At 40.6% G+C, this 19520-nt stretch overlaps 1 protein-coding gene across 1 annotated transcript in view; it reads right to left on the minus strand.

Moving 5' to 3' along the window:
- Nucleotides 1-18382, minus strand: part of LOC102015980 (vomeronasal type-2 receptor 116-like) — a 53929-nt gene extending 35547 nt beyond the window's left edge. Inside the window, exons 1-7 of the mRNA XM_013507206.1 lie at nt 18232-18382; nt 17724-17903; nt 12968-13260; nt 10796-10965; nt 5950-6238; nt 4770-5573; nt 3372-3495 (exon numbers count right to left, since the gene is read on the minus strand). Of these exons, the coding sequence (XP_013362660.1) occupies nt 3372-3495; nt 4770-5573; nt 5950-6238; nt 10796-10965; nt 12968-13260; nt 17724-17903; nt 18232-18382 (2011 nt within the window). The remainder of the gene's footprint in view (nt 1-3371; nt 3496-4769; nt 5574-5949; nt 6239-10795; nt 10966-12967; nt 13261-17723; nt 17904-18231) is intronic.
- Nucleotides 18383-19520: the final 1138 nt, after the last annotated feature.

Genomic DNA, 19520 nt, shown 5'->3' on the forward strand with positions numbered 1-19520 from the left:
TACTTTTATATAATGGAATATTACTCAGATGTAAAGAAAGATAAATTTGAGGCTTTTATACGTAAATGGTCACAACTAGAGACCATACTCATAAGTGAAATAAATCAGACCTGCATGTGCAAGCACCGCATTGTTTCACTACTGTAAAAACTGAAAGAGTTAATTTAACTAGGAGATATGATAGACATTGTGAATTGATAGGAAAGCACTCAAGAGTAAAGGGCAGCTAGGATGTGGGAAAAGAGAAGGGAAAGAAGGAGAAATTTTGTATGTATGTATATGCAGGATAGTTAACACGGCTGCTCTACTGCCCTGTATTTTTTGCTTAAAGAAAGTGTCAGTGAGTCCTTGGTTGATCAGCATTGCATGTCTATATCTGTTTTCATGAGAAACCACTTTGAAGATATCAGTATGCAATACAACAAGCATTCTTTATTCCCTACCACTTTGTTTGTAACTCCGTACTGTCTCTACTGTTCTTTTGCTATTTTGTAAAATGATGTCTGCCTGTTAATGTTTTCCTCCTTTTATTTTTAAAATAAGAAAAGGGGAGTATTTCAATAGTTTAATTCTCTCAACTTGAACATCGCTGCAGGATATATCACTACATATTGAATGAATGTAAACGTTACAAAAATCAATTTTCAAATTTTAGCTATGAGTACCTTACGACTGAGGTGTGGAAATGGTTTTTCTTTTGATAGCCTTGTCTTCCATAACCAAACAATCCAGTATCATTTTATTCATTTACATGAGTTTTATACTTAAAAACTAGTATCACTGGAAAATCGTCTCATTCATGTTTCTCCCTCTCTAACAAATTTTTATTTTTCTGTGTTTTCCTCATTGCACTGACCATGATATAGAGTGTAACGTCTGGCAGAAGTATGATACAGAAAGTTCCTATCCTACTCCTGCTTTCAGAAATGGACCACAAATTGTAGTGTGAGCTATAGGATATGAAAAATACCATTTCTGAGGGGCAGTTAGAGACTTTTCTTCACCTATTTGGTAAGAAATACTCATGTTGTTTCTTTGTGAATCACAGTGATGTACAATTTTATGATATTGTCTGCATACGTTAGCACTGTTTTTCTTTACTTAAGGCCTAATGCCTTTAATCATATTTTATAAACTGAGTTTGCTTATGGTATACCGCCCCTGAAGCATGTACCTCAATTTGAAATAGAATACGTGAATTTAGTTTGAAAAAGAAAGTGGACTGTGAACTTTATTTCTTCTAAGTGCATTTTCAGCTACAAGTAAGATGATGTAGTTCCTGTTTTATGATGAACTGATTTCCCTCTTTCCCTTTTTTTGGAAAGAATGAGGTCACAATTAGTATGTTTTTGAGAGCATATACATTTCACTGCTAATGTTATCAATCAACAAAAATTTGGAGTGAAATACTACACCATGGACTCCCATCTGGTAATACACGTGATAACATAGAGATATGATTAGTATGGAAAATTTTATTTTTTCTGAGGACTGTTTTGCTAAATTTTCCTGTGACTGTATAAATTTCAAGGCATAGATTGATGTGAAATTACTCATATCTTTCTATGGAAAGTTTCTATATAACAGTACTAATGACAAAGTTCTTAAGAAATACAACCTTTCAATATTTCTGTTCTTGATCAGTTGTGCTGAGTTGTCAGTTTTTACTACCAGAATCACATTAGCTTTTATTTCCTCTGTCTTCATTTTCTAAAAATTCCGTTCAGACTGTATCCCATCTTTTATTTCCTCATGTTCAACTTGCAGTACTTTTTTGTAGTGTGTGATGAACATTTCAAAGGAAGAACTGCAGCATTTTTATTTAAATACTGAACAGCACAGAATCATATGGAATATAGAATGGAGATTTGTCTCCGTGTAGTTTTAGCTTCAACACACAGCATTTTTAGTTGTACATGATTTTTAATCTGTGGTTTGATCTATTGCACATAGTATGTATGATTGAGTGTTATACATACTGGAAGCATGTACTAACTTATATTTTAGGGTGCATTGTTCTTACATGTGGACATACAATATTTTTATAAAGTACCATATTCCCACAATTGATGGAAATATATAATGAAAATAACTACATAATACAGTACATAATTATCTTGACGTATTTCAGAGAGCATTGGAAAGAATACTAAATATGTTTTGAAAACAAAATTTATGTCAGCCATGAATCCATATTAGATAATATTCAGTGGGAAGATGATTCCACCATGTCATCATTTATAAGAAAGCTAAATACTTATAAACTGGTACTTATGGTATGCAACAGACTTCTACATTAGATTTCTATCAATTTTAAGATGTAGGTTTCAATTCTCATCCTCATTTTATCTGTGTTTTAATAACATGGTATTTTCCTTCAGAATATTTGAATATTCCATGAATGGTGACTATGCCATGAGGGCCACTTATAATAATCCTAAAAGGATTTATGCCACCTCCTTTATTGTGATGAAATACTAATGCTGTCACCTCTGTAAAAATGCCTATGACACCCTCCTGAATTGTAGATATTCTCACTTGTTAAATCCTCTATTCTGGGTGCATATCATCCTTGCAGTTCTGTGGTACAGACTCAAATTTATGCCATAGTCTGTCTCCCTACTCACCTATGCATTCTAGGAGAATGGAGATTAAATCGTAGGAATTGAATGGTGCTGTGTTATAAGCACGATGCACATCAAAGACATCCCCAATCTCCCCTCAAATTCAATCTGTCTGGCCACCTGCTTTGTGGGAATGATACAGTCAAGCCCTAGAAAATGAACTGTGCCTGACCTTGTCTTGATTGTGTACTTTCTGTAGTTCTACAGAGGTGGCTTGGGCCCTACTCTGTGTTAAACTACACAATGGAGATGGAACTTAGAGGCTGTGGGGTAGGGAAACGGGATTTTCTTGAGAAAATAATGCTTTTATTGGGAATAGAAATGTAAATCAATGTAGTCAGGTGTGGCGGTACCTATGTATTATTCCAGATAAATAGTGGGCAGAGATCTGTCTATTGAATTTTTGAGGCAGTCTGAGGCAAATTGGTGCTACTCTGTCTCATAATGACAAATAAGAATATCTGGGGACATAGATCATGGATAGAGCACATTTTCGTTGAATTTCTAGCAGTGGAAAAGGCAAACAAAAATAATGAATAAGAGTGAAATACAAGGAAAATGAATTAAGTGCATTTCAAAGAGGAAAATGTGTTTTCCCACCAGGCAGTAGCACTTAGTATAACAAATACTTGGATAAGTGAAGGAAGATTTTTATCATTGGTGCTTTCCAGAAGATTTTTCCATTTCCTGGGTGCGTGGAGTGAATAGAAAATAAAATGAGAGTGCGTCCACAGGACATGCTCCTACCTGTGCCATTGGCGATCGCATTGTCTGCACAAGGGGTGCAGTCAAAACAGCAGGCAGCCTTTCCCTCCTGAGGGCTTTTTCTAAATCCAGGATTGCAACTGTCACTGCACACTGAGCGGGGAGTCTAAGGAAAAACACATATGGTAGTAACTTCTCAGACTCATACTTCTTTAGATTGAGAGATATAAACTTAATTTGCAACACGAGCAAAGCTACACAATTGAATATCATATTAATTTCATAATATGAAATATAAATTTACAAAATATTATTCAGTAAATGCATTACTTTCCCACTCATCCAAAAGGTTCTGAACAATTTTTTTAAATTGAAAACTTATTACTGTTATTCAATATCCACATATGACCATTATATGACCAAAGCTGGGGGCAGAAAACCTATGACAGTGTTTAGCTCACTTGTGGTTAAGGGAATGTGCCATGATAAGTCCAACATACCTCTGCAGTTCCTGTGGCCCACTCTATCATATCCTCAGATAAAGTCAGTTTTTGGCCACGGGGAGCATGTGAAGAAAATGTTCCTACTTTAACTTTCAGTCTAAGGCCTTCTGGAAAATTCCAAAAATTGAGAATGTCATACTCTGAATCCAGTTTCCTTCTGTCATCTAAGTTCACTTGGTCTCCAGCAGGATTGAGAAATTGGATGTTCTTCAGAAAGCGATGCAGCTGAGAGAGACACATCATTCTATCAGAACAGGGCTACAGGGTAAGGACAGAAAGTATGGAGGGGGAAAGTCCCTAAGCAACTTTAATCTAATTTTACCTAAAACAACTTTAACACTATCTAGTAAAGTGGAGCACATGAACGTCTAAGGATTAAAATGTCACTATGTTCAAGAAATGTCAATCAATTTCTGAAAAATAGTATTCTCTGCAAGCCTGTTTAAATAAAGAGTGCAGTTGTTCGGTGAAAATATCAACTGTGAAATCAAAGCTTCTAAAACCCACAACTTCCACTGTCTGCTGCACTATTCCCATAGCATCTACCAACAAAATGAGTTCAGCAATACCAGAAGAGTTTGTGGAATTACATGAAATTAAATTACATGCACTTTTGGGTGTAACACCATTTAGTTTCATAACTGACTATAGGTTTTCCAGTTGTCCTTTAAGAAAATCACAAAACATGTTACACAGGTAAGGCGTTGACATCCTCTAGACAGGAGTGAGCTGGCCTCCTGCTTTCTCCTTGTTGCCTGAGGATGCTTGATTGAGACTCATTTCAACTCAGCTCAAGAATTGACTCCTTAACAACAAGTGTGATATACAATGTCTTGTATTTTGCAGAAATGATTTTAGTATTCTTGGGTGAAATACAGAATAACTTGAGAGTGGCACCATTATGACAGTACACACCATCCAAGAGAATACACGTTACCGGCCAGTGGTGAAACATCACTTGTCCATTTCTCATTGGTGGTCTTTGTACTTCCTCAGAAAGCATCGCATGCAGGGCATGTGCCACAGCGTACACAGCATTATATATATTGTAGCTCCCATCATTCATGCCTGTGTCAAAGCGATTCTGAGGCAACCAAGCAACAGAGGCATTAGGTGTGCAGTTCTTCAAGGCACAGTCAGAATCAGAGAAGGAGCAACCAAAATTCTTGGACCAATACACAAAAAGATAAGTGTCTTCTGGATATTTGTAAGGGGTAGCTTCCTGGACAAAGTCTTTGAAACCAGAAATCTCTTCATGGTGATGTGAAAAAACAAGAGTCCCATGGAAGGAGTCAAGTATGAAATCTCTCCCAGAAAGGTCAGCATGCCATCGTGAGTTTGTCACCCAGACTTTCCACGTCACTAAGTCTTGCACTATGTTGTAGTTTACATCATGCGTACTATCAGTATCATAGTAAATAACCACCACATTGGCTGATGCCGTGTTGGCAGGCAGGACATCATGCTGCTTTGTAAATGAGACATACGACACAGCCACAGTTGACACCATTTTCACAAAGGCTACACAGACTCTGTTCCTGTCCATCTCAGCCCTTACATCTGAGAGAAACTGAAGACCCTTCTGGCCTTCTGTGATGAGCAGGCCCACCCAGGTCCAGTGGAAATGAAGCATCAAGGACACCATGCCAAGGGCCAAATACGTGTCCTTTGGGGCCACCTGATGCAAAGAAGAATACTGGCCACTGTCAGTCAGTGCAGGATCAAATGAGCCAAAGGTAACCTTAAAGGGAAAGAAAACTTGGTGATACCCTGAAGTGTTGATGGAAAGCGCTATAATAGTCCTGAGTAACACCTAAAAGTTGTAGGAAACACGTCTTGTTTCCATCCTTCAAAACATTGCCCTCAGCAGACTTTGTCTTAAAGTAAATGAGCATATTCAGACAACTCAGAAATGTTTCATTCTTTCTTTAGTCCTCTTTGATCAAAAAAATACGTAGTAAATTCCATGTAACCCATTAAGTCTCTGTGTTCAGAGGCTGGTGCTTTATACCCTATGAAAGATGCATATCCCAGTCTCATTTTTAACCCCTTTCTGCTCCTGCTAGTTGAAGCCCCATGGAAGCACTTCCACTAGTTCCTGTCCCACCAACCCTCACCTGTGGAAATCTGTAGAGTTCCAGCAGTGATCCGATCTGACCCGAGGTACCCCATGACATTTCTGTCAGTACTGCTGCACACTTGCTTTCTCTCCCACACATGTAATTAGGGAATTCATGTTGTCCTGTGAGCAAAATGAAGGAACTTTCTAGCATTATCCAATGACTGCTAATAAAATTGTGGAACTCATAGCCCAGAGAAATGTTGGGTAAAAGATGAGGATTCCTGTTGATCTCTTCTATGGCAAAAGTGAAGGCCAGGTAGTTCTGGTAGTTCCTTGGCGTCAGCCTGCAGAGAGAGCACAGAGGTCCTTAAAGAAAAGACTCAAGCAATAATCATCTTCCAATGCAGTCCAGTACATTTATGGACTGAATACTGTGTTCTTTCCATGCACTCATATAATTAGAACCCAAGTATGGATATGATGAGGATAAAAGATTGACTTTCAGATCGTCACTGGAATTAGATGAATGATGGGGCGGAATTTCTCATGGTGGAGCTCAGTGGCCTTACAAGATTCCTGGAAGAGTTGCTTCATCATTCTCTTATACTTCTTACACAGTTAACATGACCTTGCTATATATATTCAGAATAAAATTTGTGTTGTAGAATGACACTGTGTAGGTATTTAGAAAATTTTATACTTTTAAATATCCTCACAGTTTGCAAGAAAAAGAATATATTTTTAAAGTATATATAGTATTCAATACTAATAAGCATTCATTTCTGTTGAAATGCTTCATTTCAGAAAAAAGATACTTCCTTAATATTATTAGTTCAATTTCTCACCAACAGAATTGCTATCCACACTCATGCATGTGATGAAGTACTGGGGTGATGGATACATTAATCCACTTGATTTAGCTAGTAGATAATATCAATATGTAGCAGCACATAACACTGCATCTATGAACATAATTAATTGTATTTGAGAACTAAACAAAAAATTAAACATAGAACTAAAATTCTTTTAAGTCAAAGTTAGATTTTGCTTAAAGCATAAAGCAGTGAGTCACATGATGATGGGTGAAGGTCAGGAACACAAGTTCACCCTCCTCCCAGAGAATGATGGGACAGACAACTGCTTCACCCTTCTCCTCCTAAGAGAGTTCTCTTAAGAAAACTGAACAAAGTATTCACAAAGTGCAATCTGCTGTGAATATTGTGACATGAAATTTCTTAAAGAAGCTGTATGTCAGGAGTATGTGCATTGAAAAAGTTGTTGAAACAAGATTTCTTTGTTAGCATCAAAATCACTTACTGTTGCACTGGAGTTTCTAAGTCATAGAAGAAATATTCAGCAAGTAAGGAGAGAAAAAAGAATTGAAGAGACAACCAGGTATGAGTATTTCTTTAGGAGTAAGATTATTCACCTAAAAATAAAATAAAATTCTGATGGAGGCCCCAAACAAAAGCTAAGTAAATGAGAATAGAAAAAGATTTCCCATATAAAATTGATGAGTGAAAGTCCTTTGAGAAAAACATATATAGAACAGCAATAGACTTCACAAAACGTATAATATGACATTTTAAAACCTTAAAATTCTAGTAAAGAGATAAAAGTACTAAAAAGAATATTTTATGAATTTTAATATAAAAATTGTATCAATGTTGCCCCTGCTCAGAAACATTAGAAGATAGACTTTTCTATCAGAGCAAATATTACACAAGTGCTCTGAAATTTATGAAATCTATGAAAGTGGAGAAACTCAGAACATGACAGGAGTGTGTTATTCAGAGAAAAAGCAACTAATAGATATATCAATGGAACAGGTTAGGACAAAGTGATTATCCATCTATATCTATCTGTCTGTCTCTGTGTATCTGTCTGTCTATCTAATCTGTATGACTATCATTTATTGTTTTTATCACAAGAGTTTTAAAGAAATTCCTTAAATATTAAATTATGTTATTCATAGTAAAAAGTAAGCTATTGTGAAAACTGAAATTAAGTGAGTACACATGTTGATCACAAAATAAATTCCAGAAATACTAAATAATGTTTTAGAATATTAAAGTAATAAACTTAATACAGGTGTTTTCAGCATTATACATTGAGATTCATTCCAAATATGCAAAATGTAAAGGCAAGTTAGCAGTATTTTTTTGCAACCTAGACGCTCATATCTTTTTCTGGTTAAGCATGATTTATGTGAAAATATTTACAACAAGTTAAGTGCCTATGAAATCATTTTTAAAATGCTTGGTCAACAATATTTTCTGGTCTGTAATATACAAACACTTTTTTAAAAAATAGAAGGACTTTCCTAGGATAAAAAATTGATGAAGGATGAAATGAAACATAATAATCTGAAGACAATGCATACAATGTCATTGACCCAAATGCTAATACAGGATATGCCCACATAGCAACATGATGCCACTTGTTTAACCCCACCTTAGGCCGGTTGCCCAATGTAAAGGTTGAGGAAATACTTCTTCCCTAAGGGGCTGTGTGAAAATGTCCATTATTTTGTTGCAGTATGTAGTTTGATGATAGGCATAAGATAATTTAAAGAATATGTAACTTTGAGCAGAACCGTTTTACTCTTCCACATTCTTTAGCTTTAATCAGGAACATTCCTGTAAGTATCACACACCTATTGCCCTCCTTAAATGACAGGAGAAATTAATTAGAAAATTTGGAACACACCTAAATAGGAGAGAATTAACTATGATGGGCTGAAGGATATAAATCATGCAGGCATAATAACTAGCACTTATTTTCCAAAAGTTCGTTCCTTTTTCTGCTCATTTTAGCAGGAAAGAAAATTCTCTCCTGAAGCCCTAAACACTTCTCCTTGTGGCTACATCAGCTTGGGTAGGGAAACTCAGAATTGCAAGTGTGTTCTTTTCAGCCCCAGACAGATCTCACTGTGCAGGGCTCTAGATCAGGACCGACTGCACAAGCAGCCTGATCCTCTGCGCATATGTGGGGAGAGCAGAGGACAATAGAAGAGTCCGCAGCTCATCCTCTCCTCTGAGGAACAGAAATAGACCCTGCATTGCTGAACTGTCTTTGGAATCTGATAATGCTAGATATTGACCATGTTTTCATTACCTACTATACTCAGCTGATGTCTGATCACACTGGGCTCTCTTCAGTTAGAATCGGCTGAGGGAGTCAACCAGACTCCCTCACGGTCCCACCTCCATGCTCCTCATTAGCTCTTAGCACACACGAGCCCATCCACCATTAAGAATCTACCTCCAGAAACAAACCACATTTCAGTGTATTCTGTACTGAGGGTATGTCCCGATCAAATAAAATCCTTCTTATAATTATAAATAAGTGACCTGAGTAATTAATCCTCTCACAGGGTTTAAGACATTTTGAGAACAGTTCTCTGAGTCAGACACTCAAAAAATAGTTCTGATCTGTCACCATCAAGAAACACTCAGTAACGGGTCTCAAAATCAAGCTTTGTATATTAAGCACATCTGTAACACACATTTGAAAAAATGATGGAAGGAAAACACACATCCAAGGTGTAATGACAAATGCCTCGATCACCAGCTTAAAAGTAATAAAACAAAGTCTAACAAACTATTAGTCAACACATACATGATTATGCAGAAGAAAGAAAGAGCACAGAGATGGTTACATCACCGGATCAGAAGAGCTTCCACACCTGGAGTTCCAATTCCAGTTGTGAATGTCCCTTCATAGGGTTTTCAGGGTTCTGGTTGGGAAGGGTCTGGGCACAGTGTCCTCTCTACACATGAGATCCCACACTCCTCCGACCAGTGAGGCCCCTTAAATACCAGCTGACACAAAAGTGGCAGTGTCCAAACTTTGTGCATGACCAGAAGCAAGAGTCTGTAACCCCCCAAAACTGACCAAGTACCTGACAGATCGAACACCTGCATCTTCTAGACCGGTGAGAAAGAAACTTCTTGGGATGTGGCCAGGCTAACAGTGACTTTCCACTCATGTCAGGATGTGCATCAAACATCCTAATGTGTAATCTTTAGAACTAGGCTGTGGCACTGTATATGAGCAAGGAAAATCTTTCTGAATTTATTTTAACCCTTCATATGGGTAGCTGCCATGGGAACACTGTGGGTCAGCATCTTCTGTAAGACTCAATCACTCACTCTTCCACTGATCCCTCCTTTTCTCACAAAACCACAAGTCATTTGCTACAATTCTCAGACACTTTGGAAAATTCACTATTTAATCATATGTTGGGAGTGAGACCTGAAAAGATAGTACCAAACAGAGACAAGATACATGCATCTAACTGAGGAAGAAACACACTGGCGGGGAAAAGTCTTACACAGGATTCATACTTATTCTGAGCTCAGCTTACAGTGTCAGGAGTCCTGGAGCACCCTAAAGTGTATTTGAAATAGTAACTGAATGTTTACAGGAAGAAGATTGTCCACGCAGAAGAGGTAGAAATATCAGCAAATAATCAATAATAAAATAAGGAAGTTTACAGTTAGAGAAATAGAGAAACAGCAAACCCTTCATTTTCTTAGGGAATACTTGGCAATAGGCTCTTAGTGTTCCATTAATCTACAGGGTTCAACTGAGATGCAGAACATCACCTAATGCCATGCAGGAAGGTCATGCACCATGGAATCTGATGGAGAGTGGGGTCCCTCTCAGGTTCCAAGAGTGAAAAGAGACAGCAAGAAGCACAAATAAATAGGAAGAATATTCTCTTCTCTCATTCCCAAGTATAAACAGAGGCCAAACTTATCAGCAGGCCTGTTGTACACATGGGGGGGGGGTGCAGAACAGACGGCACTGTAGAGAACATTAATGCACTAGAGATCCGTAGCAATTATCTATCCTGATGTCCCGAAAGAAAACCAGTGAATGAAGAAGACACTTACGGGAAGTAATAGAATTCTCTAGTAGGCTTTATGTCAAAGACTGCAGTATAGTAGATATAGAAATAAAGAGACAAAATACACCCAACCACCACGTCTCCATCCTTGTGCACACTGGTGCTCCTTCGGCGAAGGCAGGCTTCATTATCAAAAGTACACACTAAGGCAAGAAGCTGCAAGAGAAGGAAGAGAACAATCAAAATGAACATCTTAGAGGTGTATGAAAAGATTCAGGCTGAGTGTAGAAGAAACTTGCAGTGACAGCCAGGTAAATAAATATGTGTGTGTGATTCAGAATTACTTTTTTCTGACTCAGGTGGACACTGTGATGCCCCAGCTCCTGTCAGCAGTGCCTACTCCATATCTCTGGAGAAGTTTGCTACCACTGCCCCTGGGCTCTACACCTGAGGTCTAGAGTCCAGGAGAAAAACACAAGACAGAAATTATGCTCGCATATCATTTTCTCCACCTGGAGCCACCATGATTTAATCCAGTTCCACTGATAGCAACATCCCAGGAGCCAGCTACTCTTGGGCAGATTTGCTCCTAAGTCTTTGTCAATAAGCCACAGTTACAGAGGACATTAGAGGTGTCACTAAGTGGATTGCACTAGAGGATTTAATATTAGGGTTCTCTTGAAACAGTGTGAAAATCCTCAAGGTCAGCCAAATAATACTGCACATTGTGCCTTCCAAAGTGGAACATTTTGACCTTTCACCTGACAGGCCCATGTTCGAGAGTTGAAGCCACAGAACTCTCCCTGTAAAGCCGTGTTTTCTGTGCACCAGGCACATGTGCTGAAATTCACAGCCGCACATGCTCTCCAGTGCTTGGGGTACAAATAATTGCACTACAGCTGGGAAAGCCAAGTTAGTGACTGAGCATCAGTGCGGGAAAGCAACGCCCTTTTGAGTTGTGTAATTTAGCCCACTTCCCTGCTGCTTCCTTCTTTCAAGTATCTTCATTCCATGATTCAATATATTGTCAGAACCCATTTCTACTCCTACAACCTTGAGTTCCTCCAGGGCTTAGGCTTTTGTGAGAACATGAGTCTGTGTGGCAAATTTCTCTTTTTCCGTCACCCTGAAGCAGACAACCAAAGTCTGCAAATGACTCTCTATTTCCCATCACTCAAATTTTTGAGGAGCAAGGAAATGCAGATAACATTTAGAGACCCAAACCTCAGTGGAATTTTTATTGCAGGCAGATTATTCTAAATAACACCATATTTGTTCAAAGGACACCATCTTGTATTTGTCAATATCAAAATCACCAGCACAAAATGTGGGCCTCAATGTTCACTTAGACTTTACATATAGTATAGGTGTCCATATTACCTTATAAATTCGGACAGGATAGTGTTAGCTGCCTGTTAAAGATGGAAGAAAACGTTGATTTCTGTAAGGATAAACTTTAAAAATTAAAGTATATAAACTGTGAGAAAATATTTATTCTTTTTGAAAGATGTTGATCTCAGCATTTGAAAGGTGGCTAATGAAAATAAAGTTGGGATGTAAGTGCAAAATCTTCAAAGTGTTTAAAAAGTTGTAAGATAATAAGTCTTCTATGTTTATCATAAATAGATAGAAGGATAATATATTGAACCTATTGGGTTTAATACATTGTATGAAGATATTCTTAAATGAAAAGCTTTTATGTCCCTTAACCTGGACATTGCACATTGTACCCAGTAAAAGCACAAATGTATTTGAGAATACTGCTGCATCCTCCACGTAAATACATGACTTGTCAAACTCAAGCCTTCTTTTCAACTTTGGGTCAGACTATTATCTGGATGGAACTGTGCTTCAAGTGTAATGATGAGGTCTGAAGGCTGCTACTGTAGAATGTGATCTAACTCAAAAACAGGTTTCCTTTAGAAATTAAGATGAAGTCATTAGGGCAGACCCTGATCCAATATGCCTAAGTCTTTCTAACAGAAAGACACCATGTAAGACTCTGGCTCCTAATAACATTTTAAATGGCTGAGGAAGTAGTTAACTGAAAGTACATGTTGAACTGAAACAACACCTTGTACTCAATCTCCTGTGCCATAAGAAACTAATTGAGTTCCTAAATTCATAAGTATATTACAGTATGTTAGGACACCAATCCAGGAAATCACTCAGTAAAGGACTACTTTTAATAATTTCCCCAGTATGATAAGACATGTACCAGAGCAGACGAGAATGTGTGATCAGAAATACTCTTCTGCACTCCCCAGAACATCATCAGGACAAAAGCCTGGGCCGAGTCCCCTTCTTGACCAACACCACTGACCACAGTGGCTATTTGCTGCCCACCTGCAGACACCCAAGGTGCATAGAAGCCACGCTGGGGCCTCTTCTGTTGCATCTTGAGGAGACAAAGCTCTTGTCCTTGGTGGATCTGCTGCGCCTTCACTGGGCAGAGCACTCCTGTGTGCCCCTGTGTAGAAAATGCCAGTTCACATGCATGTACCCTGCTGCCTGTGAGGATGTGAGTCAGGATAAGAAGTGTTCAATATAGGCGGAGGCCATACACATTAGTTCCAGGGTGTCTACGTGGATTGGTAAATTTAGTGTTTAGATTACTTTATGTCATAAATAAGGAAATTCAGGCAGAAATTCCCCCTATTTTCCTGGGCACTGATGAAGAATGATGGCGAGAACCAGAGGCCAAGTTGCACAGTCACTGTGTGCACCTAGCTGTTATCCTATTTGCCAGCTATGAATGGTTGGGGTCTGAAATAATAATATCCTGAATAATAAAAAAGTAAGTAAGAATAACAGGAAAGTGTGGAAAGATAGATATGCTCCAGATAATATATATAAAATTTGGTGTGGTAAACTATGAAAATTGTTATGATAAAGGATACCAAGTAAACATCAATGGAGTTTATGCCCTGTTAATGACCAATTCACATAGTATCACTAAGATATCGAGTCCTCTAAAGTAAATCAACAGAGTCAGTGTCATACCACTAAAAATACTAGCAAGCTACTCTAAACAGAATGCTGAAGGTTTCTCAGTTTTACATAACTTAGCCAGTAATAAAGAATATTAAAATGGAAGAATTCACATTTCTTGATTCCCAGATTTTATCATGAAAGGATAGACGTATGGATAAATAGATCAGTATGGGGGCTGGGGATTTAGCTCAGCGGCAAAAGCGCCTGCCTGGCAAGCGCAAGGTCATGAGTTCGGTTCCCGGTACTGGAGGGAAAAAAAAAAAAAAATAGATCAGTATGGTTAGAACCAGCCCCAAATTCTACTCTACTATACCTGGGCACCCATCAGCCACAAAGGCTCAAGTCTGCCCTGACAGCTTTCCTCATGTTTCCCGTACTTTTAATTCAGGAGTAATTGGAGGGGAATCACATATGCCCCATCTCAACAACCATGTGTGACACCTCCATGGTTGTGCATCTGTCTTAAGTGGCCACAAGCACAGCAAAGAGCTCTCACAAAGACTCTCCTTCCCCTCTGCACCATGACGCTGTACCGATCACTGTCCTTTATTTGACAAACCCCATACTAGTTGGATGGTACAGGTTAGGGTGTGTTTATCATACAGAGTGGATTGTCTCCCTCACAGTTCTTTCTCCGTGCTGTATGTGTGTGTTTTGTAATCCTGAGAGGATCCCATATTTCACATTTCCCTAAAGACCATTTTAGACCGCCCTTGGCCTCCTTCTTGGACAAGTGTCTTATAGTCAGTTTGTCAGTGCACACCCTGACAGGGTAGCTTTCAAGATCAAGGGACACCCAGACAGCGTTATTTTCTTTACTTCTCCCCAGGGCACCTGCCATTTACAATGTTACTTCCATGCAGCAAGACAAAGGTCAGTTACACACCAATTCTCAAACCTCATTACAGCATGAATTCCTTTGAGGTCAAAGGTCATGTATCCCACTCATCACACTTCAACATGGAGTGTCCTCCACTCTACTTGCTGGGTAGAATTCATCTGTAAGAGACGTTCCTTATGGAGTCAGGGGGCTCTCAAGACTTCTTGTGTATCACACTCTGTGTCCCCTGCCTTGACACACAGAAAGCTTGAAGGGCATAAGAGTCTGGCCAAAAATGAGTCTTTCTAGTTTAGAAAATAACTTTGTGCTTTTGGGGATAAGCATGTTAGTCTGCCTTCTGGGTTCATTTTTGTTCTGCCAAACAAAAATTCCTTCCAGTTGTTAATATTTAATTATCAGTCAGCGTTCATACTTCCTCTTTGGTAAGTGTGTGTCTTTAAAGCTGATTCAGATAACATCTGCAGACGATCATGTGGTGATGTCATTAATGTCTGCAGTAATACAGTTTCCCCACAGTTTCTTTCCTTCTCTCTGCCCATCTCACTCTGCCCTTTGTTGTCATTTCGTTGTTCCTCCTGTTGCACGGTCTTGAGTCTGGCATTTGTCCATTTTGCTCCTGGGTGTGTCATCTGGGTGGTTCTGTCCTGTGTCCTTATTCATATTTTCTGCTGACCCCTAGAGCCAAGACTGGGACAAAGGCAGGGAATGCAAGCCACATATCGAATAAAAACTACCAACTGTGCACAATTCACTATCTATACCAAAACATAAAAATACAGTTGCACACAGGCAACAGATTGTATGGAAAGTTAATACTGTAAAAGTTACACATGTTTAAAACAATGATATTTTATATAACTGCAGTTTGTAAATACATTCACATAAACTATGCTAAACCAATTAGTGGATGATCCTGTAACACACCTGTAATCCCAATAGCACATGTACTAGATACTGACACACCTTTAAAGTCCCATCTATGAGCATGTGAAGAGTTGGGCAACATCTTAATAATGCCAAACTCCACGCAACTAGAAACCCTAGAAAACGTAGCTTCCCACATGCAGCTCCACTTTTACTTTGAGAAGAGAATGGGGGTGGGTGGGATATCAACTGCAAGACCTGGAAGATTTATGAACAACTGAAATTTCTGGTTTCTCCTGGTGCTACCAGATTCTCACTTCCCTTTTAGTGTGTCCCGTAGAGTGGCGTGTGCACAGGCCCTGGACCCCAAGTGGGAAGAGCCAGTGCACAGGGGAGGGGGCAGCACCCCCATGGCAACGGTCTAGGTCACAAGTCCTGGAGAAGACAAGTTGCATGCACTCGTGGAGGGCAGAGCGCACACCCCATGAGACAGCCTGAGTGCCTCAGCAGGTGGAACATGCTTTGCAATTTGCTGGGCTCCAGGTACCACAAAGAAACGCATCATCCCCTACGTCTGGAGAGCAGAAGTCTGAAACCAAGGTGTCACCGGGACACACTCCTGTAGAGAAAGCTCCTCCCTGCTTCTCTGGCTCTTGGAGGCCCCAGACACTGCAGCAGCACTGCACGCATCTCTGCCTCTGTCCTAGTCTGAATTTTTCTGTGTCTGTGTCTGTCTGTCTGTCTGTCTGTTTCTTTCTGTCTCTGTTCACACTGAGGTATACCTGTGTCTGTGTCTGTGTCTATCTGCCTCTCTCACCCTGTTCGCACTGAGCTATATCCACACTCCCTTTCTTGGACTCCTGCCTCAGCCTCCCATATTGCTGGGTTTGCAAGTGTGTCCACCATACCTGGTTTGTGCCTTCATATGACAGAACCACTCGTAGAATTTAGGGCCCACTGCAACCCAGGGTGAACTCATCTGCACTCCGGCCATCTGTAATGACCATATGTCCACCTGAGTCACATTCTGATTTTTCAGGGGGGTCTCTTGGGCAGATGGTTTTCCACCCAGTGTGTGACAATGGCAGGTGACATTACAGGCAAGTTCCAAGAGTCTCCTGCCTCCCAGGTATCTTCTGACTTTTGACTTCATTGTGGGCTCATCTGTGCCATAGGCTAGTGGGGGTGCTCCCACCCTGCCTTGCTTGCGGGCTGTGGTCTGGCTACTGAGTTTGTTCTTCAGGTGTCTGGCTGAGCTCCCACCCCATCAGGGGAAGTGAGAGCAGGCTGGATTCACCTCAGGCAAAACCATGGGCATCCTTGGACCAACATGGAGCATCGTGGGAGACCCTAGACTGGCAGCAGCGGGAGGAGAGACCACACACTGCAATGGCCTTGGGACTGCAGCCTATGTGCAGCTCAAGTGCAAGGCCCATGGGCTGACCCTTCCCATAATACCCACCGCTTGTTCTCTCCATTCCTTGCCTGACCCTCTGAGGCTATAGTTTTCCTTCCTCTCTGCTGATATTTCATAAAAGTATATGATCCCCTGATACCTACATGCACACTTGGAGGGTGTGGTTTCAGGGAACAACTTTTACGAGGCAGCAGGTAGAATGGCTCAGTGGTCCAAAAGCAAGGACTTTGCATTGGGCTAACCACATCATTGCATAGCAGGGTTTCTCATGTTTGGCATGGTGGCATATGCCTGTAATCTCAGCAGTAGGGATGCTGAGGTAGGAGGGTTCCTCTGAGTTCCAGTCCAGCCCGGACAATATAATGAATTCAAGGTCAACTTGAACTACATAGCAAGAATCTGTCTCAAAAAACAAACAGAAGTCTCTCCCTCTTTGCCTCACAGGATATAAGGTCAGCCTGAGAGTGAGTACCACTCTATATGTTTAGAAGTACTTTGGGGGAGGGTGAGTTGTGAGGATCATGACTTCAAATCCAGCCCGGCCTATGTAGCTTGTTCAAGTCCAGCCTGGTCTGTGTAGCAACACTCTGTGTCAACATAATACTAACTTTTATTTACAACAGTTTCCAATTTACAGAAGGCTAAACAAAGCACAGGAAGCTCCCTGTCTCCTGCCCCTTGAAGGGGTGAACATGTCACACTGAGGCACCTCCATGAACACATGATGGGTACTTAGACCCCATGGTGCAGATTTCTCTTTTCTTATCCTCCCACACTTTTCCTTTCCCTAAATCCCTTCTGGGACACCAGGCTACCTACTGCCTCTGTCCTCCTAAGTTTCGGCCCTGGGCTCCTCACCTGCTGCCCCCTCAGCTGCCTGTGTGAAGTGCCGCCAGTGAGAGGCCTGCAGCACAGGTGGCCTCTCCTCCTTCTCCTGCTGGGCCACACCACCCCCGCCGCGCCAACCTGCCTTGACAGTGATGGCAGCCTGGACAGCATGTGCCATACGCTTGTGCAACGGGCTCTGCAGTGTGACTTCTAAAGACGAAGAGAGGATGTCCGCCTAAGCTGTGTGCAAGCAAAGTCCTTGGTTGGGGCTTGTGGATTGGGGGAGGGGCTCTTGAACAAGGATCTGATGTGAGTGCTGTGGTCCTAACCTCCTGTGATGAGATATGATAAAGATATTCACGCATGACAGCTCATCCTTAGGGACCTCAGACTTTGAGCATGCATGCGCATGTGTAGTTCTGGGGATTCAGCCCAGGCCTCAGTCATGCAAAGCACTTGCTCCACCTCCATCCTCATCCCAGCCTTACCAGGGTTTGATATGGGTAACTCCTTTTGGTAATGGTGATGTTCACAGTACCAAGATTAACAACCTGGAGAATGAACACAATCACACGGAGGGGCAGGAAGCTGGGGTCCTCTGGGGACACCAGGAAGCAGCATCTCCTGTTTCTCAAGACACCTGCAGAACAGGGACACACGGAAGCTGTTCTGCAGTACAGGGCAGGCATCGGACTGTGAACCCTGTTTTGCCCCAGTGCAGTGAACCTGCAGGTTCCAAAGGAGCTCTGTGAAGTCTCTTCTGCCTGCCTCCTGGGTGCAGGAGGAAAGCAGGTCTGCCGGGCCGGCCAAGACCTCAGCTGTGCAGGGCGAGACAACACCGCAGCATCAGTGACTGACTGACCAGCATGCTCTCCCCCTTCAAAAGGTTCCTGGGTCTGTGTTCAGTTCTGACTTTAGTCTTTGTCCTTGTCCTGCAGGGGGAGGTGCTGACAGGGCCAGGGATGGGGTAAGGATACACCACAGCTGCACCACTGGGAAGTCAGTGAGGGTTCCTTGGGCTCAGGCCCTGTTGGGTGTTGGTGCTTCAATTTTTTTTCTTTTTCCTTTGTTTTTTTTGGTCAATTTGAAAAGTGTTTCACTGTGCAGTTCAGGCTGGCCTTGAATTCACTTTGTATCCCACACTGACTTGGAACTCTCCATTTTCTGATATTGTCTTTCATCACTGTTTTCTTTTTTTTTTCATTTTAATAATAAAAGGAGGAAAACATTAACAGACAGAAAACATTTTACAAAATAGCAAAGAACAGTACAGACAATACAGAGTTACAAACAAAGCAGTAGGGAATTAACAATCTTGTTGTATTACATATTGATATCTTCAAAGTGGTTTCTCATGAAAACAGATATAGACATGCAATGCTGATCAATAAGGACTCACTGACAGTTTCTTTCAGCAAAGAAGTACAAGACAGTAGAACAGCCATGTTAACTATCCTGCATATACATACATACAAAATTTCTCCTTCTTTCCCTTCTCTTTTCCCACATCCCAGTTGCCCTTTACCCTTGAGTGCTTTCCTATCATTTTACAATGTCTATCATACCTCCCAGTTTAAACGAACTCTTTCAGGTTTTACACTAGTGAAACAGTGTGGTGCTTGCACATGTATGTTTGATTTATTTCACTTATGAGTATGGTCTCTAGTTGTGACCATTTAAATATAAAGGCCTCGAGTTTATCTTTCTTTATAGCTGAGTAATATTCCATTATATAAAAGTACCACACTTTTCTTATCCAATTCTCGGTGGATGGACATTTGGGTTGCTTCCACATTTTAGCAATTACAAATTGTGCTGCTATGAACA

Source organism: Chinchilla lanigera, unplaced genomic scaffold (genome assembly GCF_000276665.1).
Source record: "Chinchilla lanigera isolate Chin_1 unplaced genomic scaffold, ChiLan1.0 scaffold00123, whole genome shotgun sequence".
NCBI classification, from domain to species: domain Eukaryota; kingdom Metazoa; phylum Chordata; class Mammalia; order Rodentia; family Chinchillidae; genus Chinchilla; species Chinchilla lanigera.